The 21,462-nt window shown below is 46.1% G+C and overlaps 1 protein-coding gene across 1 annotated transcript in view; it reads left to right on the top strand.

Annotated features, from left to right (window-relative positions):
• Positions 1–21,462, top strand: part of LOC122803271 (diacylglycerol O-acyltransferase 2-like) — a 624,533-nt gene that overhangs the window by 197,723 nt on the left and 405,348 nt on the right. The window contains exon 4 of the mRNA XM_044072861.1: positions 1,003–1,110. Within this exon, the coding sequence (XP_043928796.1) occupies positions 1,003–1,110 (108 nt within the window). The remainder of the gene's footprint in view (positions 1–1,002; positions 1,111–21,462) is intronic.

Here is a 21,462-nt window from a genome sequence, read left to right as displayed (position 1 = left end):
GGATATCTTGTAGTGTGCAGTTCGACAGCACAAGGTGCCTTATCAGTAATTGGTAAAACTGCAGTGTTATCTTGGATATCTTGTAGTGTGCAGTTCGACAGCACAAGGTGCCTTATCAGTAATTGGTAAAACTGCAGTGTTATCTTGGATATCTTGTAGTGTGCAGTTCGACAGCACAAGGTGCAGCTTTGCAGCACTTAAAATTTGAAGTGCCAATTTCAGCAGCATATCTCTAAGTGTAGTGTGTAATTGGTAAAGTAAATGTGATTTCACTGTTGAAGAACCAGTCACACTTTTTTTTGCGAAGTGCAGACACAAAAATCAATGAAATGTATATTCGTCTCAACAATGGTAGACGTTGCCTTATGTGTTCTAGACTGGCTGCTGAACCTAATCTGTTTTTGGCATTCTCAACCCCCCCCCCATTTCCTGATGCCTGTTTTCTCCATCTTCCCTACCATACTCATTTGTAGGCACTGTACACTTTTGAGACCCTTTGGTGGGTTCTAATTATCTGGGTGGTGGGTGTGGAATCCTTGTGTGGTACTTCAGTGTCATCTGGATTTATTTTCTTTTGTTGAATCTAATCCTCTCAGACCTGCGGACAAACCAGTTTGTTCATACTATCCATACAGTTTTAAGTGTTGCCAAATGTGCGCCAAAGCTTTTTCCTTCATGTTGCAGTCCTCTCTCTGGCTTGGTGCTTGGTTTGTGTGTCTACTAGTACGAGTCCTTACTCTCTCAGTGGAAAGGAGCTAGATTTTGGTTTGTTCAGGTCTCTTGATTTTAGCTAGATTCTGGTTTTCCTCCATGTAGGAGGAAATTCTGCCTGTTGGGCTGGCCAAGAGTAAAACCGTGAAGAATCTGTAAGCTTAATCTGTCGAGTATGTAGTGCTGGATAGCTAAACTTGTATGGAAAAATGTGCTTTTATGCTGTCAAAAGTATTTTGAAGCAGACCCTTGCAGTTATTACTTAACTTATTAAACTGTATTTTTCCATAGGTATCATATCCACTACAGTAGTACTGTTCTTGTTTTTCACGGATTTCTGGCCAATATCAGCAGCATATTTTGCGTGGTATGTCTTTGACTGGAATACTCCTCAAGAAGGTAGGCCTTATATGTATAAGAAACGCTCACACAATGCTTTGCTTGACTCTTTCTGAGTATGTTACCAGTTTGTGTTCATGTACATGCAGCATTTTTATTTTGCATTACAGGGTTCTGCCTTGTTTTCCTTCTCTGGGTTATTTCTCCAGCTCTTGATTAAAGTAACCATTCCAAAATATAGAGCGATCATAAAATGTATGAAATGTTTTTGAAATGGTTTATTGCTTGGAGACTTGGCGAAAATCAGTTTCAAACTACATTGGCTAATAAGAGAAAAACAGTTGAAGCTGCAATATGCATCTCCCCCTGAAGTCCACATATTGGGTAATTCCTCCCTGCTTTCATGACTAACACTATGCATCTCCCCCTGAAGTCCACATATTGGGTAATTCCTCCCTGCTTTCATGACTAGTTTCAGGGTGCTGACTCCAATTACCTTTGCAGTTCTTTGATTTGTGTTCTCGTGCAGGTTTGTAACTTTTTTCCATCTTTGTACTCGCAGGCTGAGACTGAAATGAGTCTGTTGGGAGTCTGTGCTCTATCCCAATTAACATCACATCGGACAAACCACATCAGAAGCTATTCCCTTGATTATTTGTTTATAGCTTAAATTATGTTTGTGGTTTGAGGAAATTCATCCTTTAAGCACATGGCTGATGTGCAGCTTTCCTAGACTGCTCCCCCTCATGTACATCCATCACGATCTGCTTACAAGATCGATTTTATGCTGCAGTATCAGAGTATCCTAAAATACAGAACGTTAAGATTACAATTAATGGGTCCGTGAGCCCCTCCAGCTGTAGGAACTTGTTGGGATGGAGGGCACTGATCTTGACATCAGAGTAGGTCTCCCCTTACTATTGCAGTAGGAATCTGCAGTGCAGAAAATAACTATTTGTAGTAACTGCCCTAGCAGTAAGAGGAAGCAAGCATAGATCAAAGAGAGTTGACCATGTTTTTATTTGTAGTGACTGCCCTAGCAGTAAGAGGAAGCAAGCATAGATCAAAGAGAGATGACCATGTTTTTATTTGTAGTGACTGCCCTAGCAGTAAGAGGAAGCAAGCATAGATCAAAGAGAGATGACCATGTTTTTATTTGTAGTGACTGCCCTGGCAGTAAGAGGAAGCAAGCATAGATCAAAGAGAGATGACCATGTTTTTATTTGTAGTGACTGCCCTAGCAGTAAGAGGAAGCAAGCATAGATCAAAGAGAGATGACCATGTTTTTATTTGTAGTGACTGCCCTGGCAGTAAGTGGAAGCAAGCATAGATCAAAGAGAGATGACCATGTTTTTATTTGTAGTGACTGCCCTAGCAGTAAGAGGAAGCAAGCATAGATCAAAGAGAGATGACCATGTTTTTATTTGTAGTGACTGCCCTAGCAGTAAGAGGAAGCAAGCATAGATCAAAGAGAGATGACCATGTTTTTATTTGTAGTGACTGCCCTAGCAGTAAGAGGAAGCAAGCATAGATCAAAGAGAGATGACCATGTTTTTATTTGTAGTGACTGCCCTGGCAGTAAGTGGAAGCAAGCATAGATCAAAGAGAGATGACCATGTTTTTATTTGTAGTGACTGCCCTAGCAGTAAGAGGAAGCAAGCATAGATCAAAGAGAGATGACCATGTTTTTATTTGTAGTGACTGCCCTAGCAGTAAGAGGAAGCAAGCATAGATCAAAGAGAGATGACCATGTTTTTATTTGTAGTGACTGCCCTAGCAGTAAGAGGAAGCAAGCATAGATAAAAGAGAGATGACCATGTTTTTATTTGTAGTGACTGCCCTAGCAGTAAGAGGAAGCAAGCATAGATCAAAGAGAGATGACCATGTTTTTATTTGTAGTGACTGCCCTGGCAGTAAGAGGAAGCAAGCATAGATCAAAGAGAGATGACCATGTTTTTATTTGTAGTGACTGCCCTAGCAGTAAGAGGAAGCAAGCATAGATCAAAGAGAGATGACCATGTTTTATTTGTAGTGACTGCCCTGGCAGTAAGTGGAAGCAAGCATAGATCAAAGAGAGATGACCATGTTTTTATTTGTAGTGACTGCCCTAGCAGTAAGAGGAAGCAAGCATAGATCAAAGAGAGATGACCATGTTTTTATTTGTAGTGACTGCCCTGGCAGTAAGTGGAAGCAAGCATAGATCAAAGAGAGATGACCATGTTTTTATTTGTAGTGACTGCCCTAGCAGTAAGAGGAAGCAAGCATAGATGAAAGAGAGATGACCATTTTTTTGTAGTGACTGCCCTAGCAGTAAGAGGAAGCAAGCATAGATCAAAGAGAGATGACCATTTTTTCCAGCTTGGAATATTTGCTTTAAAACCTTTGATTTAACCATTTAGATGTCCTTATCACGGTTGCAGTGTTCTTTATACATGGGATATCCTGCAGAGAATAGCCTGATGTCTGCCTAGTATATCAAAGCTTTTGCACCTTCCAGGTGCTGTACATCCAGATGTCTGTCCTATGTGCATGGTGTAGGGGTACGTATGTGATGTACGGATGCCTAATCCTTAGAACTTCTTTGCTGCAAGTCCAAATGCAACTACTGAGTTCTGTCTTCACGCCGTTCTTCTGCCAGGCCTGTTGCAGGTTAGTGCCCATTGTGGTCCCTTCATTCATGAAGAGGAATTGAGTGTAGGACAAGGCAGGTTCCCCATAAAGACACAAGAAGTGACTTGTTTGAGTGCTGTACACAACCGTACTCTGTGATATCTGTCAGGCATTTGTTCCTAAGACACTTCGCAGCAGTCTGTCCCTTTCTGTTTATCTAGAAAACCAGTGTCTGAAGTTATTGGCCAAGGGTACTGTGGCCAAATCAGTCCACCCAGAAATTCATGTGCCTCTTAAGGAAAAAAGCTGAAATAGCTCATTCTGGATTTGCTGCTGTCCAGTCTCTACTGGTCATCTGTCTTAGGTTGAATGAAGAACCTAATGACTGGCCATTGTTAATGCCAGTTCCCTCTGCTGCAACCCAGCTAGAGGCCGACACTGAACTGCCTATTCGCATGTCTGCTGAGAATGCATATATCTAGTGCAGATGTAGAGAGAGAACCACAGCAGATATCTGAAGGGCCTAGGTGGATTCCCCAAATTTTAATCAGGGAAGTAGTGCCTGGTACCCTCACTAAATTACAGCAGGGCTCTGAACCTCCTAGATTTGTCAAGGCTGATGTTCCCTTAAAAAAGCGAGCAAGAACTAAGCATGTGACTACTGTAGCGAAGGATCCTCGCGAGAGAGTGAGTGGCGGGCCTTTTAATGAAACGTCCGCAGGGATCATCTGTCCATGTTGCTGTCACTGCTGTTGCTTCCTCGTCTGCCCCCCCCGTATAAGAGGCCTAGCGATTCTGGTGAATAAATCTCTGGCATGTTACTCCCAAGTACACTTTCCTGTGGTCTTGGGATCTGACTGAGAATCCTTTGTCCTCTGATTTTCCTTTTGACAAATTATCCTTTGGGAATACAGTGGTCCATATGATGGGAAAAATCCCATTTAAAAAGTGTTCCAAGTATGAGAGGGTCAAAAGAGGTATTACAAAATTTTACAAATGGACTTGGCCATAACCTTGTCCAGTCGCTTCCATTGACACATTTACAGCAGAGAGATTTTATAAGGTACACACGTCGGTCACCTGCTCCTGCTGTTACACACGTCGGTCACCTGCTCCTGCTGTTACACACGTCGGTCACCTGCTCCTGCTGTTACACACGTCGGTCACCTGCTCCTGCTGTTACACACGTCGGTCACCTGCTCCTGCTGTTATCCCCATTTCCACAGATAAGCCATCCAGACTGCTTTCCTCTGACAAGGGCACCTGTATTGTGCAGAGGTGGGGGGATCCTTTGACAAGGGCACCTGTATTGTGCAGAGTGTGCACTTGTTACCTTGGCTTTTAGAGCCATTAATGCTGACCCAAGTGACCAGTATGACCCGGCTCTTCTATCCCAGCTAGGGTGGGTTTTGAATTATCTGCCTTTTTTGTGCAAGTCTTTTTTGGGTTTTTAATACCATGATGGAAATGGACCCTATTCCTAAGTCAAGGTGTGATTAAAGTTCATGAAATTAATATTGTTTCAATCTTTGATGTTAGCCAGAAGTGCTATTTGCAGCACCTGCAACGTGCCTAGTAACGCCTCTTTCTGCAACTCGTACGGAGTTGCATGTATTAATGAGAACCTATTTAAGTATGATTGTTAATATTTTTTTTATAAGACCTGTTGTTCCTACTACTACTGGAACTGTCTGGGTATCTGTCTTCCACTCTACCCTCGTTTCTGCCTGCAAATCTGATGATGTCATGTGGTCCTATCTCGCCTACATTCATTACTGATGGGTTCGGAGCCGATAATTGGCACCGACTCGGCCGACTATTTTCTAGCTCGAAGTCTCTAATTGGCTGGGCTAACCGGTATCCCAGGATGCACCTCGCTCAAGCCCCCAGATCTCATTTGCAGCTCGTTGTGTTAGGATGTGGTCTCGAGCTTGGCTGTGGCTAAGTACATTTTTTGACTAAAAACTTTCTAAAGTTGTCAGATTAAAAGCTATTCTCATAGCTATATTGTGTTTTGAGTGTGTTTGAGTTTGTTACTAGTTTTGTGGAGTGTGTGCGTGGTTTCCCTTGTGTTTGGTGGGCTAGGCCTGTTTAATTTAGAGGGACATAGTCCTCTCCTTCGTATCGTCTTCAGTGTGTTCCCTAAGGAACGTTTAAATTAGAGTTCCGGTAATGCTCCCGCCTCCCTCCTGTTGTTGTTGTGTTTGGATAGTAGTAAACGTGTCTAAAGAATAAAAGGAGCATAAACCCTCCGGGTTTAAAAAATGCTCTGTGTGCCTATAAAATGTCGATCACAGATGGACATGCCATCTGTGTTTATTGCCTTGGTGCGATTCATTTACAAGAATCCTGCAGGGTCTGCCATTCCTTTAGCTCTAGGGTGCTGCAGGAAAGAAAAAATAAACTGATTTTGAAGGGCCTGGTCAAGCCCTCTTTTGAAGAGCATCTAGAGTCTGCTTCTTCTACTGACAAGTCTAAATCCACCAGAAGTAAGAAACGATCTCCAGCTCCATCTAGTTCCTTGGAACCCCCGGAGAAGATTTTGAAAATAGTTACCTCCTCGGCTCCGTTGGCTTCGGAGCCGCAGGACAAGAGCTCTGGTTTGGATACTGCTTCCTCGGCTCCATTGTCCTTGGGGCCGCAGGAGGTATCGGTGGTACTGGAGTCAACCTAGGCTCCGATCATTTTGGAGCCAATTCAGAGCCCGGTCACCCAGTGTTAGACATGATTCCATAGGTAGGAGATCCTCATCTCCTTTAGTTGCCTCCAAATCCTCTAGGTTATCTGATTTGGACGTGGATAAGGGTGGTCCAGAGGCTCCTTCAGTCGCCGGTGTTAGCCAAATAGTTTTCGGCTCCGACCCAGTCGGCTCTGGAGCCTACCCCCTGTCGGCACCAATGATTCCTCCTCCGAGCACCTCTGTGCCATCGGAGCCGGCATGTTCGGCGCCGAGTGATGTCTTTACGCCTGCTCCGATACCCCTGACGGGTTTATCGGAAGCCGTCATCGGCTCCAACTATTTTGGTTCCGTCATCTGGTTTCGGCACTCTGGTTTCCTCGGTCGGGTCAGAGAGGGATGCATCGGGACTTCTTTCGGCCCAGAGTCTCCCTCTTGGCGCTTCGGCTAGGGGGATCCCGATTCCGCTTGTGGTCTCGGAGACGGGTCAGTCCTCTGATTCGGGGGGACCCGCCTTCGAGGCCATGAGGAGCGCACTGGCCAGGTCATCAGTAACACTTGGATCAGTCACTCCGTCCCCATACACCCCGGCTAGAGCCTCTGATGCCCCTCTTATCTGTGGACAGCGGAGCTCGAAGGCCTGAGGACACCCCCATGAGTGCTCCCCTGCTTTCTGAGGGCCCCTCAGAGTCTGTGCCTGAGGAGCCTCCCAGGAAAAAGTTGTGCAAGAGGAAGCACATAGACTCCCAAGATGAGTCCATCACCTCGGGATACCAACCTCGAAGATGCAGAGGGGTCCCCTAAGTCGTCCTCCAATGTCTTCTCCTCCGACATCCTGGAGATTTTGAGGCAGAGAGGTGACTGGCCTTCCAAGCCCCCCTGTGAGGATTCTGTATTCTTCAAGGCCTTCGGAGCTCAACCTTCCGCCTCCTGGGTGTCTCCACCCTTCGATGAACTCTTAGACCTGATTTGTCGAAGGGTGTGGGAGCACCCTGATTCCGTGGAACCTGTGCCCAGTCATCCAAATAAGTTCCTGTCTGCCCCCCCCAGGAAAAGAGTTCTTGACAAAAGGGGTCCCTGTAGATGCCATGGTGGTGGCGTCAGCCACTCGGCAAGAAGTTGCAGAGGCTTCTTCCTCCGTCCATCCTCCTAACAAGGAGTCCAGGAGTATGGATCGTTATGGGAAGCGTACCCTGTCTTCAGCGACCTTTACACTGTGGTCACTGAATTACCTCTTGTCACTTTACTCGGCTCCAGAGAGATCTCCTCCAAGAGTTAGGAGATGCTTTGATGGGTAACATGCCTGAGGCGGTAGCGCAGACTGTTAACGCCCAGTTGTCTACCCTTGGTTCCATTGCAAACTCGTCCATGAGGCTCATATCGTATGCGGCCGAAGGGGCGAGTAGGGCAGCTAGTTCAGGCTTGGCTCTTAGGAGGCAAGCCTGGATGCACCTATGTCACTTCTCGGAGGCCTTCAAGTCTTCCTTCACTGACGCCCCCTTCGATGGGTCCTCTCTTTTTGCACCCAAAGTGAAAATGACTCTCACCAGATATGAGCAGGAGGGTAAGACTTTATCTGCCATAGGGGCCCGTTTTTCTCTTCCCTCTAGGCCTTATCCCAAGGCTCAGAGAGGAGGGAAGATTTGGTTCAAAAAGTCACAAAAGTCTTTCCCAGCCAATCATGGTGAGTCCCCCTCCAGAGGCAGAGGAGGGGGGAATTATTCTGGAAGACGCCATCCTAGGGGCAGAGGTGGCTCCCGCAATTTGGGAGACCGTGACTCCTTTTGCAGATCTTCCTATCAGCATCCCTGAGGGATCGCCTGACTGTGCTCTTCCGGAGCCAGTTGGGGGCCCTTTTTCGAGGCATCCTCAAGCCTGGGAAAGCATCACTCAAGATTGATGGGTGCTTCGAATAATCACTGGAGGTTACACCATTCCCTTTGCTTCATCCCCTCCCCCAGTCAAAAAAATTCCGGACGTTCCACCCAGTCAAAGGGATCAAGCAGCACTAGAAGTATCAAAGCTGCTAAGAAAAGGAGTCATCCAACCGGTCCCTTCAGACCAGATCGGATCAGGAACTTACTCAAGACTCTTTTTGGTGCCGAAAAAAACAGGGGACCTGAGATCCATTCTGGATCTCAGCCGATTGAATCACTACGTCCTGAAGTCCAAATTCCGAATGATCACTCTTCAGTCCATCTTCCCATTGCTGGGAGAGGGAGTATGGATGTGCTCCATCGACCTCAAGGATGCCTATTACCACATCAAGATAAACAAGGCATCCAGGAATCATTTACACTTCCGGCTGGGAGCCAGTCATTTCCAGTTTCGAGCCCTGCCCTTTGGTCTCACCACAGCCTCCAGGGTGTTTACCAAGTGCTTGGCAGTGGTGACAGCTCACCTGAGACATCTAGGATTCCAGGTGTTTCCTTACCTGGACGATTGGCTCCTTGCTGCCCCCACCAGGCATCTACTCATTCAAGCCAGGGAAGCCACCATAACCCTTTGCCAAAGGCTAGGAATTACATTAAACTGGGAAAAATCTGCCTTGCTGCCCTCACAGCGTGTTGTATTTATAGGTGCAGCGCTAGACTCTGTTCAAATGAGGGCCTTTCTACCTCCAAAAAGGATAACAGTGTTGCAGTCTCAAGTCCAGGCTCTATTCCCCTGGAAGAAGGCCCAAGCCAGGTTAGTTCTTCAGCTATTGGGATCCATGGCGGCGACCATCATGTCAATTTTTATTTATCCTTGATCTTTGGGACAGAGTCCCCAGCTACTTTAGATCTTGGGTGGCCTTATGGAAGGATATTCCTGAGAACCATAGAGCCAGAGGATGCCTTTCCCCTGGAGACCAGATCCAGTTTGTAATGAGTAATAAAGGTATGCAGAGTAGCCCAAGTTGCTGTTGTGCATATTTCATCTATGGAAGCCTTGGAATGGAAAACACTAGACGTAGCTATTGCTCTAATAGAATACGCTCTGATTGGTGCTGGCAATTGCAGATTCTTTTTATTGTATATGAAAGTAATACTGTCTTTTAACTATCTTGATAAGGTGACTTTTGAAATAGATTTCCCTAGAGATGGACCAGAAAATGAGACAAATAACTAGTCCGATTTTCTAAATGATTTAATTCTGTTGAGGTAGAATCGTAATAGTCTGTGAACATCCAGAAAATATAAGCATTATTCACCTTTGTTAGAACACTTTTGGAAAGAAAACAGGTAAATCTATGGTTTGATTAATGTTGGTTTCCAAAACCACCTTGGGAGAAAGGATGGATTGGTTCTTGATGAAACCTTATCCTTGTGCAAGATCAAATATGGGGGTTTTGAAGATAGAGCTTGTATTTTGGAAATTCTTCTGGCAGAGAAATTCTTCTGGCAGAGTAATGTCTATCAAAAAAATGGTCTTCCATAACAGAAACTTTAAGTGACAGGTAGCCGCTGGTTCAAAGGGGGGGAAGTACCAAAGACTGCAGAACCACAGTCAGATCCCAAGGGGTTAAGGTCTTTCGTTATACAGTGGTTTCAACCACAAGGTTCCCTTTATGAACACTTTACACAGTCAATGGGAATTTAGTGAGTGGTATTCAAAGCCATTGTGGAAATTGGAGATTGCTGCCAGTTGGACCTTAACCATAGAAGCAGAGGCTCTCTTGTTCAAACAGCATTGCCAAAAACTCCAATACTTTTTCAACTGATGCAGAGAAGGTGTTGAGGCCATTATCATGCGCCTAGATAGAAAATCTTTTCCACTTGCTGTGGTAGTTTCCTGGTGGAAGGTTTATGGGAAGCCAGTAAAATTCTTTGAACTGGAAAGGCTAAATTTTTCTGCCTGGCGAGTAATAGACCTGGAGAAGCCAAGCTGGAAGCTTGAGGTTCTGAGGATTGGGGTGCACCAGTCTATGTGGGTGAGACAGAATATCCAGAACTGGTTCAAGAGTCCATGGATGGTGAATTAGATGAGGCCTACAGAAAGGGGAACCAGACTTGTCGAGGCCAGAAGGGCACAATGAGGATCCCTTTGCTTCTCAACCTGCTGGCTCCTTTAAGAGGAATCTGTGAGAAGGGGGAAAGGCATAGAGCAGACCCAAGGACATTGTGAAGGAGAGTGTCTCTTAAGGACTCCCCCTGAGAGGGTATTAGGGCAAAGTAGCTGATGCAGTTGTTCAGGGGTGACTCAAGGCTGGCCCCAGTGATGGAAAATCTCCTTTGCCCATTGAGACCACTCGTGAGGCAGGAGAATGATTCTGCTCAGTTTGTTTGCTATCACGTTAGAGCTCCCTGTGATGTGCATTGCTGTCAGAAAGCGGCTGGAGGACATCACCCATTGCCACACTCTGAGGGCTTCTTGACAAAGGGGGTAAGACTTTGTTCTGCCCTGTTTGTTGATGTACCAGACTACTGACATGTCGTCTGAACTGCAATTCCAGTTCCAGGACACTGTTCCAGATGGAGGCCAATCTGCATACAAAGTGCCTTGAACTGTTATTCCCGGATAATCTCCCCAAGTGGGAGAGCAAACACTGTGGACACTTGGGTCTACAGAATATTGGGGCAAGGATGCATGCTGCATTGGTCAAGGTTCTCTAGTATTCCCCAAGTGCTTGGAGAGCAAAGACATCCGATAAGACCCGTACTTCTGGAGCTTATCAACTTGGATGCTATGCAAAAGTAGTACCAGAGCAGAAGGAAGGTAAGATTTAATGCAGGCTTGTTATTAGTCTCAAGGAATTATAGCCCCTGGAGGCCAGTTTTAAACTGCAAAGGTTAAACATGTTTTTGAATGTGCCGGAGTGTAAAATGCTAACTCTGCAGGCTGTTTCTTTTACTGTTCTCTAAGAGCCAAGGTCTGAAAGATGCCTACCTTCACTTACCAGTAGCCAGAACACAGTACCCAAGATTCAATGCGTTTTTGGTGGTGGTCATAGGGGAGTTACTGTCAACATCTGATGTCAAGTCTTCATGTAATCCTTGACTGTGGGCTCTGTTCAAGCCTCAGAACCGACTCTGCTGTTTGCTTCAGCTTGCGTCTTCCAAACTCTCAAGCTAGACTCTACCCATAATGCTCCTCTCTAAATTACCTCTGATCTCATTTGCTGCTTCTTGTATCAGACACGTCCAACTTGTCTCGAGTTTTGGCAGAAAAAAGTCCTACTATCCATCCTCCTAACAAGGAGTCCAGGACTATGAATAGGTTCAGGAAGCATGTTTACGCTTCACCCGACCTTTGCTCTCAGGTCTTTGAACTACATGGTGCACTTTACCAAGCCACAGAGAGATCTGATCAAAGAACTGTCCGATAATCTCACAGGAGCAGTAGCTGAGGAGGTGCGAAACAGTTGCGTCTCAGCTTGCCGCCCTCAGAGCAAGCCAGTTCAACAAGGCAGTTCAGCAAACCAAATTCTAGATGGTCTCTGTACAGTCAATACTTCCATTCCTGGAAAAGACTATTGAGTGTGCTCGGTAGATCTTCAGGATGTATATTGCCATATGAAAATGGACAAATGTTCCTGTGCTTCTGGCTGGGAGCCAGTCATTTCTAGTTCAGAGCACTGCCCTTTGATCTCACCACAACCCTCCCAGAGTGTTTGCGAAATGCATGGCAGTGGTAGCAGTTGATCTCAGACTGCAGGCATTTCGAGTTTTTCTTTATCTTGACGACTGGCTCCTTACTGCTACCACCAGGTGTCGACTAGAATGGGCAAGAGATTACACTGTACATCTTTGCACTTCATTGGGCATTTCAGTGAATTACAAAAAGTCAGATCTACTCAACAAATGGAATTTATCGGAGACTTAAACACTGTTTCAGGAATCTCTTCACTCCCACTAGACAGGCTTCAAAAGATCAGATCACATTTAAACCACATAGTTCGAAATAAAAGCGTTCCAGCCAGACTCGTCCTTCTGGCGCTGGGCTCAATGTCAGCCTCTATAACTCTAGTTCTCTTGGCCAGATATCACATGCACATTCTACAATGGCTTCTAGCCTACCAATGGTCATTGAGTCAACCGATGTCCTACTTTATCGCCAGTTGCTGCAAACAAGACCTGTCTTGGTAGCTCCATTCCAACAACATTCTGTCAGGCCGTCCTTTCATCCTTCCACAGTGCCAAGCCATAGTGACTACGGATGCTTCCCATATAGGGTGGGGGAGCATTATCTGGTAAGGACTGTCCAAGGTACTTGGTCCCAACAGGAGGCCAATTTGCACATCAGTGTTCTAGAGATGAGGGTGCTGCTCTTGGCATTGCAAGCATTTCAAGATGCCCTTCCCATGGGAACAGTGGTAGTTCAGATGAACAACATGTCCGTGGGGTGGGCTGGTACATCAACAAACAAGGGGGAAACCAAGTCTTACCCACTTTGTCGAGAAGCCCTCAAGAGTCTGGCAAGGGTGATTTCTTCCAACTGCTTTCTCATGGCAACACACATTCCAGGGAGTTCCAACATGATAGCAGACAAACTGAGCAAAACTATTTTAATGCCTCACGAGTGGTCTCTCCTATGGTGATGGAGAAGATATTCCATCACTGGGTTCGACCTTGCTGTGATCTGTTCACGTCCCCCCAAACAACAATTGCAGCAGATACTTTGCCCTAATCCCCCCCCCCCCAGGGGAAGTCACCCAGAGATGCTCTTCTCCACGATTGACCCCCCCTGGTCTCCTGTATGCCTTTCCCCCAACTTCTCTGATTTCCCAATTTCTAAAGAAAGCCAAGAAGTTGGAGAACATAGTTATCCGCATTGCTCCATTCTGGCCTCGACAGGTTTGGTTTCCCTTCTTTTGGCCTCCACTACTTCGAAAATCTTGGATTCTGGACCCAGCTCCAGATCTATTATCTCATCCAGAAGGACAGGTTCATCCAAACCTTCAACAGCTCAAGCTCCTTGCGTGGCTTCTCCAATTCCCATGATTGCCAGGCATTCTTCCCTTTCCTCACCCGTCCGTCAGATTGTTGTGGCCCATCACAAATTCTGTACTAGGAAACTGTACCAGAATTAATGAGAAAAATTTGCTAGATGGGCTCTTAACAATGACCTTGACCCTTGTGCAGCTGATGTGGATGAAGTATTGGATCTTCTGGCTGATCTTTATCAAACTGACTCTTCAGCCTCTACCATTAGGGTCCATCTAGCTGCAATATTTAATTTTCATATGGTTCTTCACTTATGTCACACAAGATTTCTAAAGCCTTTTTGAGGGGAATCCTAATGTTAAAGCCACCATCTAAAGAGCCCACTCCCTCATGGGATTTACCTTCATAATGTTAAAGCCGCCATCTAAAGAGCCCACTCCCTCATGGGATTTACCTTCATAATGTTAAAGCCGCCATCTAAAGAGCCCACTCCCTCATGGGATTTACCTTCATAATGTTAAAGCCGCCATCTAAAGAGCCCACTCCCTCATGGGATTTACCTTCATAATGTTAAAGCCGCCATCTAAAGAGCCCACTCCCTCTTGGGATTTACCTTCATAATGTTAAAGCCGCCATCTAAAGAGCCCACTGCCTCATGGGATTTACCTTCATAATGTTAAAGCCACCATCTAAAGAGCCCACTGCCGCATGGGATTTACCTTCAGTTCTGTAGTCTCTTACTCTTTCCCCTTTTGAACTGTTACCTATTACTTCTGCAAGAAGAGTATCGGAAATTCAAGCCTTGTCCTGGAAGCCCCCCTATATAATATTTTACAAGGACAGGGTTTCCCTCAGGACTAATCCTTCCTTCTTGCCAAAGGTAGTTTCAGAATCTAGTATCAGTCAAATCTTGCACCTACCAGTCTTTCCCTAATTTCTCCAATAAGGGAGAGTACTGTCTACACTTATTAAACGTTCACAAGCAGTTACGTTTTTACTTTCACAGAACAAAGGATATCAGAAACTGACCATTTGTTGCCTTTTCCTCACTTTTCTTGGGTAACCCAGTTTCCAAGGTTACCTTAGCTAAATGGCTCAGAGATTGTATCACCTTTATCATTCAAAGGGACTTTACCCACCATGCCCTGTGAAAGCCCACTCAACTAGAGCTGTAGCAGCTTCTGTAGTTTTTCATGCTAGAACTTCTTCGGATGACATTTTGTGCAGCAGCCACACGGTCTTCTTTTACTTTATCACTCGTTACAAATTGGACCAAGTCTGTAGGGGACATGCATCATTCTGTTCGATGGTGTTCAGGAATATCCTTCTGTGAGACCTCCCAAGATTCAGGTAGCTAGGGACTCTGTCCCACAGCCAAGGAAGATTGACATTATCAGATAAACAAGTTGTCTTGCTGTAATGTTCCATCTGTGGTGATCTTCACTAATCCTTGACATCCCCCCCCTTTCCCTGGCTTGAGGCTCTTTTAGTGGATCAAAATTTTTCTGAGACTGGCTTTGTAATAGGGACACAGATCTGGTCTCTTTTTCTTTATTATTTATTATCTGTTTGGCACTAATTTAGGCAAACTCGATCTGGGGTAATTTAGAGAGAAGCATTACGGGTAGAGCCTAGCTCGAGAGTTTGGAACCCAAGAGCTGAAGTAAATGACAGAGTTTGTTCCAAGGCTCGGAACCGAGCCCACAGTCAAGATTAGTGAAGATCATTAACAGATGGAAAGTTATGGTAAGACCACCTTTTTTGTTTATTGCACCAAGAATGTTTACAAAGTACTTGCATGGCTCCAGTACTTGCCTACCATACAACCAAGAGCATTCATATTCTACTGTACTTGGACAGCTGCCTGGCTCAGGCTGCAACCCTGAGTGAGGTGCAGATATTGTATGACTCGGGCTGCAACCCTAAAGAGGTGCATATACTCTGTTGTTTACCCTTGCATGCTTCAGACGTCCAGGAGTCTTGAGCTGATGGTGTCTGCAGAACTGGTGTTACAGGGTTACTTGTGACCAGATTTGCTTGATTATGTTAAAACTGAGATTTTAAATGCTCCCACAGACAAAAATGTTTTTGCCGTTCTGCTGCTAAAGTAGTTAAGATTTGATACAAGAGGGAAATTGAATCAAGGGAAGATCCTAATTTTCAACCCTACTTTTCTAAAGTTTAAAGCTTTTTTTCTAATTTGGGCCCTTTTTTCCAGAAGCAGTCATTACATCCGAGTGACGCCTCCAGGTGTTTCAGCAGTTACATCTGGTGACTCTTTAGGCATCTGCTGTTACTTGTTCAGACTTGCATTGATAATTCCAAAACTATGATCTGAAGTTGTTAATCTTCTTCCTATTCATCACTGATGGGTTGGAACCGAGTCGGCCTAATACCAAGCTCATGTACACCAAAAAGTCTCAAGCTAAGCTGCTACCCACAATGCCCTTCTCCCAGTTACCTCCGATCTCGTTTGCCGTGCAGCCATATAGCAGCGATTCACCGAGCTCTTCAGCTAAAAGTTGTATTTTTTCAAAATTTACAGTATTTTGTAAGTTTTTTCTCTCAAACTCTTCTATATCTTATCTTCTACCCACAGGTATCCTCGTCTTACCATTGTTGGTAAACGCCCTTCTTTACCCTTGTGGTATTCTTAATACCATTGCAGGTATTTTTTTCCTGCCTTTCTCTATCCTTTTTTTGGATTGTTGACTCTATATTCTTAGTATGTCTGAAAAGAAAGGAACTTCGAGGTTTAAGCATTGCACTTCCTACAATGGTAAACTCCCCAATAGCGACCTGCATGATGATTGTGTATATTGTCTGGGGATTTCCCACTTTTATCTGTGAAACATCCCTGTCAGATTTGTGTCCGTTTCAGTCAGTGGACACTGAATGAAAGAAAAAATAAACTTATTTTGAAAGGCCTGTTTTCTTCACCTTTCCTTGAGGCTCTTTCTGCGTCTGAGGTCTCAACCCCTCCTTGAAAGGACAAAAAAGTCCTCATTCTGACCCCTCTTTACTGGCTGGTGATAAGGACAAGCCTCATAAGCATAAGGCCCACAAGTCTTCTACGGAGCACAAGATAGACTTCTCAGCTCCAACCACCTTTATTCCGAGTTCTGCAACAGTGGTCTTGGCAGATATTTCAATGACTTTCACATCGGTGCTGCCCTCAGCACCGACTGCTACGGTTCCAAGTGTGATTTCGGCTCCAGCCTTATTGCCTGCTATCAACTCGGCACCGATGTCACCCATCTCCTTTCCGAGATCGGTACCGACCACTTCTTCGGATCCGATAATGACTTCCACTCCAACTATTCCCTTGTCTCTGAGCCCTTTATCAGAACCGATTGTCCCCCTTTTGCCTATTTCGAAACTGGATTCCTCTGTGCCGACTTTTACTAAACCACGGACCCAGTACTCCCCGTCTTTGGATCCATTTTCAGGACGAGCCTTTAGTCCCTATTTGGACCAACCTGACTCCCCCTCAGGAGTGTCGTTAAGGTCCACCAGGAGTCTATCTGAATTGGATGTGGTGCGCCTGTTCGATCAGCTGCTGATAGCCAGAGGGATTAAAATTTTCCTAAAACCCATCCCACTCCAGGTTTTGGGTCCATTGCCCCCAAGATTCCCACGTACTCTCCTCCCTTGGACCCTTTGGTTCGGTGGCCCATAGCGCCAACATCTTTGGGGGGGGAAATCCTCTCCTCGGTGCTGACTGTGACCTTCTCTGAGGCTCAGAGGCCCCTTTGGAACCTCCCCTTCCTCAATATCATGCTTGGGTGAGTGGGACCCCTGGCTTTAGGTACGGTTCCAGTTGTTTCATCAGTTCTGTCTTCGGATCCAGGGGCAACACCCACCCCGGTTTTGCTTGAGGCTCTGTCCCTGGGCTGCAACCCCAGTTCTGGGCTCCCATTCCTCTTTGCGTGGGCTTGCCTTCTGGGTGATGGAGAGGGTGCTTGCTTGGGGAAGCGCTCCTCTTATGTCAGACCTTCCCCCTGCTTCTGAGCTGCAGCTATCACAGGCCACCTCCCCAGAACTCCGAGAGCGCAAGCCTCAGGAAACCCCTGTACAGAGTAATCTTTTTTCTGAGTTTTCTTCAGACGCTTCCACTGAAGAACCACCTCGGAAACAGATGTGTAAGAGGAAACGTATGGACTCCCAGGCGGAGTCCCTCACTAAGGATATGGACTATGATAATGGGAAGGGTCCCCACGGTCACCCCCCTGACTATGTCTCCTTTGGAGACTTCCTGGAAATTTTGAGCCAGAGGGGTGACTGGAAGCCCTCCAACCGTTCCTCGGAGGAACCTGTATTCCTGCAGGCCTTCCACTCTCGGCCATCTTCTTCTTGGGTACCCCCCCCCCCCCCCCGCCGATGAGTTAGTCCAGCTCATTGTGCAGTGGGTGTGGAAGACCGTTGAGCCCATTCCCCGGAGACCAGACAAGATATTTTCTCCTCCAGAGGAACAGCCCCATTGGTCTAGTGGCTTACCAGTAGATGCTGTGGTGGTGGCGGCTGCCACAAAAAAACGACCTTGTGCAGGAAAGTCCTACTGTCCATCCACCCAACAGAGAGTCCCGGGTAGTGGACAGATTAGGGAAGCGAGTTTTTGCTTCAGTGACCTTTGCTATCTGTCTCTGAATTATTTGGCACATTTTACAAGGCTCCAAAGAAGTCTCATCTCTGAACCCTCTGGAACCCTCACAAGTCAAGTTTCTGACTGGGCATGCAATAAAGTTGCTTCTCAGCTTGCTGCCCTAGAGTCAATCTCCAACTCATCCATGAGGTTGCTGTCCCACGCAACCGAAGGGGTGGCTAGAGCTGCGGGTGCAGATGTAGTTATGAGACGCCTTGCCTGGATGGGCATTTGTGACTTCGCGGACTCGGTCTTCCTTCTTGAACACCCCTATCGAGCCATCCGCTTTGTTCGGTTCTAAAGTGAAAGACACATTAGCCAGGTGTGAGCAGGATGGAAAAACCTTGTCTGCCGTTGGCCTAAGTTTTTTCAAACCTCAGCGCTCTTTCTCCAGGAACCAGAGGAGTGGAAAGATATGGCACAAAAAAATCTCAAGGCCTTTTCCGTAGTGAACGTTGTGAGGACTCCCCTAGAGGCAGAGGGTCTCCGAAATCAGGACTCCAGGTATTCATTCTCTGGGCGCCCTTATCAGCGCTCCTGAACCACTGCCTGATTGCTTTCCGCTGGAAGCAGTCAGGGCTCTGTTTTCTCTGCACCAAGCTGCCTGGCACTCTATTACAAACAGTCAGTGGGTGCAGAGAATAATTTCCAGAGGTTATTATATTCCTCTAATCTCTTACCCAAGACCTCCAAAATGCCTTCCCGATGTTCCACCCAGTCAAAGGGAAGAAGCAACTTCAATAAATATGAAAGCGGTGTCAAAAACGAGTCATCCAACAAGGCCCCCCAGACCAGTGTGGGTCCGGTTTCTACTCAAGATTCTTTTTGGTGCCAAAAAAGACCGGGGACTTGGAGATCCATTTTAGATCTCAGCCAACTAAACAAATCAGTAGTTCAGACCAAATTCTGCATGGTCACAATACAATCCATTCTCCCATTTCTTCGGGAGGGTGTGTGGATGTGCTGGATAGATCTCCTGGATGCTATTACCATATCAAAATGGACAAGTACTCTAGGTGTCTCCTTCGCTTCCATCTGGGAGCCAATCATTACCAGTTCGGAGCCCTGCCATTCGGTCTCGAGATGGCCCCCAGTGTGTTCACGAAATGCCTAGCAGTGGTAACAGCTCATCTGAAACTTCAGGGATTTCAGGTGTTTCCATATCTAGACTATTGGCTCCTCTCTGACCCCAACAAGCGCCTACTGGTCATGGCCCTCCACTACACTCTAGGACTAGTGGAGTTTCTAGGCATCACAATACACTGGGAAAAATCCAACCTTCATCCTACCGAACTGGAATTTATAGGAGCAGTATTCAATACTCAAACAAATCAAGTCTCTCTCCCTCCTCACAGACTTCAGAGATTAAGATGACAAGTACAAGTGATACTCTGTCAAAGGAAGGTGTCTGCAATGGAAGTTCTATAGGCTCTGGGGTGTATGGCTGCAGCCATCCCAATTGTCCCCCTGGCACATATGAGACTGTTACAGTGACTCTTTTTGTCCCAGAGGGTATCCAATGTCCATCCTCTAAACTCATAGATCCTCATCAGCAATTCCTGCAAGCAAGATCTCCTCTGGTGGATGAGAACAGACGAAAATCTTTGGTGCCGCCCCTTCCAGACTCCCCAACCCAACGCCATGGTGACCACGGATGCTTTCCTGATGGGATGAGGGGGCCATTTCCAGGGAAAGACGGTCCAAGGCTTGTGGTCCAGCTTGGAGGTCAACTTACATATCAACGTCCTGGAGTTAAGAGCGGTGCTGTTAGCGTTGCAGGCACGTCATCTGCTCCTTCCGTCGGGAACGATTGCAATCCAGACTAACGATATGTCTCGTCTGGTACATAAACAGGAAGGGACCAAATCCTACCTGCTATGTCACGAGGCCATGAGAATTTGGCATTGGGCGATGGCTTCCAGCCGCTTTCTATTTGCAACGCATATCCTGGGGAGCTCCAACGCGATTGTGGACCAGCTGAGCAGATGCATCCTCCGTCCACACGAGTGGTCTCTCAACCCGAATGTGACGGCAGAAATCTTCAGCCGTTACGGACAGCTTTGCTGCGATCCTTTTGCTTCCCCGTCAAACAAAAAATGCAGCAGCTACTTTGCCCTCTTTCCTCCAGATGGTTAATCACTGAGAGATGCTTTGACTCACGATTGGCCTGCGGGTCTTCTCTATGCTTATCCTCTTGATTCCTTTGATACCTCTATTTCTAAAGAAAGCAATGTGGTTGAGATGCAAAGCAATCTTCATTGCCCCTTTCTGGCCTCAACAAGTGTGGTTTCCCTTCCTCCGACCTTGCCTACTACAACCTCCTTGGATCCTGGACGCTCGTCAGGACCTGATATGTCACCCACAAGGGCTGACTCCCCCAAATCTGTCCACTCTCAAGCTGACATCTTGGTTTCTCCACTTCTGTTAGTCGCCAGGCAGGAAACCCTCTCCTCACTTGGCTGCGATATTATTCTGGCCTCCCATAAACCATCCACCAGAAAATTCTACAGCGACCAGTGGAAAAGATTTGCTATCTCGTCTAATAATCAGATGCTAGACCCTTTTCAACTCCTACACCTGCTGTACACCAGTATCTTTGAGTTGTTTGACAATGGGGCATCGTTTTCCACTATTCAAGTCCATTTAGCAGCTATTTCCAATTTCTATAACTGTTCGGATGGCGTCCCTCTTATTTCCACCTGACTTTGCAAGGCCTTTCTTAGGAGGTCTGCTATGGAAAACTCCCTTATCTGGCAAACTGTAGAGACATGGAATTTCTCTCTGGTTCTACAGTCTCTCTCCACCCCCCTTTGAGCCTGCTGTGACATGTGATCTAAAGTTCCTGTCATGGAAATCTTTGTTTTTGATAGCGGTCACATCAGTCAGACTGATAGGAGATGCAAGCCTTATGCATAAAGAGCACGCATCTTATCTTCCATAAGGTCAGAGTATCCTTTCGTACTAACCAATCCTTTCTCCCCAGAGTGGTTTCCGACTTCTCTGTTAACCAGTCCATTGAGCTTCCCAGTGTTTTTCCCAAATTATTCCAGCAAGGGAGAATACTGCCTACATTCATTGGATGTACATGGACAACTATGTTTCTTCTTGAACAGGACCAAGTCTTTCTGCAAGTCAGACCAACTTTTCATTTCCTTTTCCGGTCCTAGACTGAGATGTGCTGTATCAAAAGTCACTTAAAGTGGCTCGGAGTGCATTATTTTTTCATATACCCTTGCGAATGAATCTAGACCTGTTCAGATCAAAGCTCATTTAACTAGGGCAATCGCAACTTCGGTTGCCTTTCACTCGAGGGCTTCCATGGACGACATTTGTGTAGCAGCCATTTGGGCTAAACCCCATACCTTCATCAAGCATTACAAATTGGATCGGCCTCCAGGGGAAGAGCGGCCTTCGGCTCAATGGTTGTCAAGAATGTTCTTCCATAAGGGCCACCCAGGTTTTCCCAGGTAGCTTGAGATTCTGTCCCATCAGTGATGAATGGGAAGAAGATTAACAACTTCAGATAAAGAAGTTATGTCTTACCATGACGTTCCATCTGAGTTGTTGAAGTTGTGTCTTACCATAACGTTCCATCTGAGTTGTTGAAGTTACGTCTT

This window comes from Protopterus annectens, chromosome 5.part1 (assembly GCF_019279795.1).
Source record: "Protopterus annectens isolate FY-2018-M chromosome 5.part1, PAN1.0, whole genome shotgun sequence".
NCBI classification, from domain to species: domain Eukaryota; kingdom Metazoa; phylum Chordata; order Ceratodontiformes; family Protopteridae; genus Protopterus; species Protopterus annectens.
The sequence above is the reverse complement of the archived record's forward strand: the minus strand, read 5'-3'. Positions and strand labels throughout refer to the sequence as shown.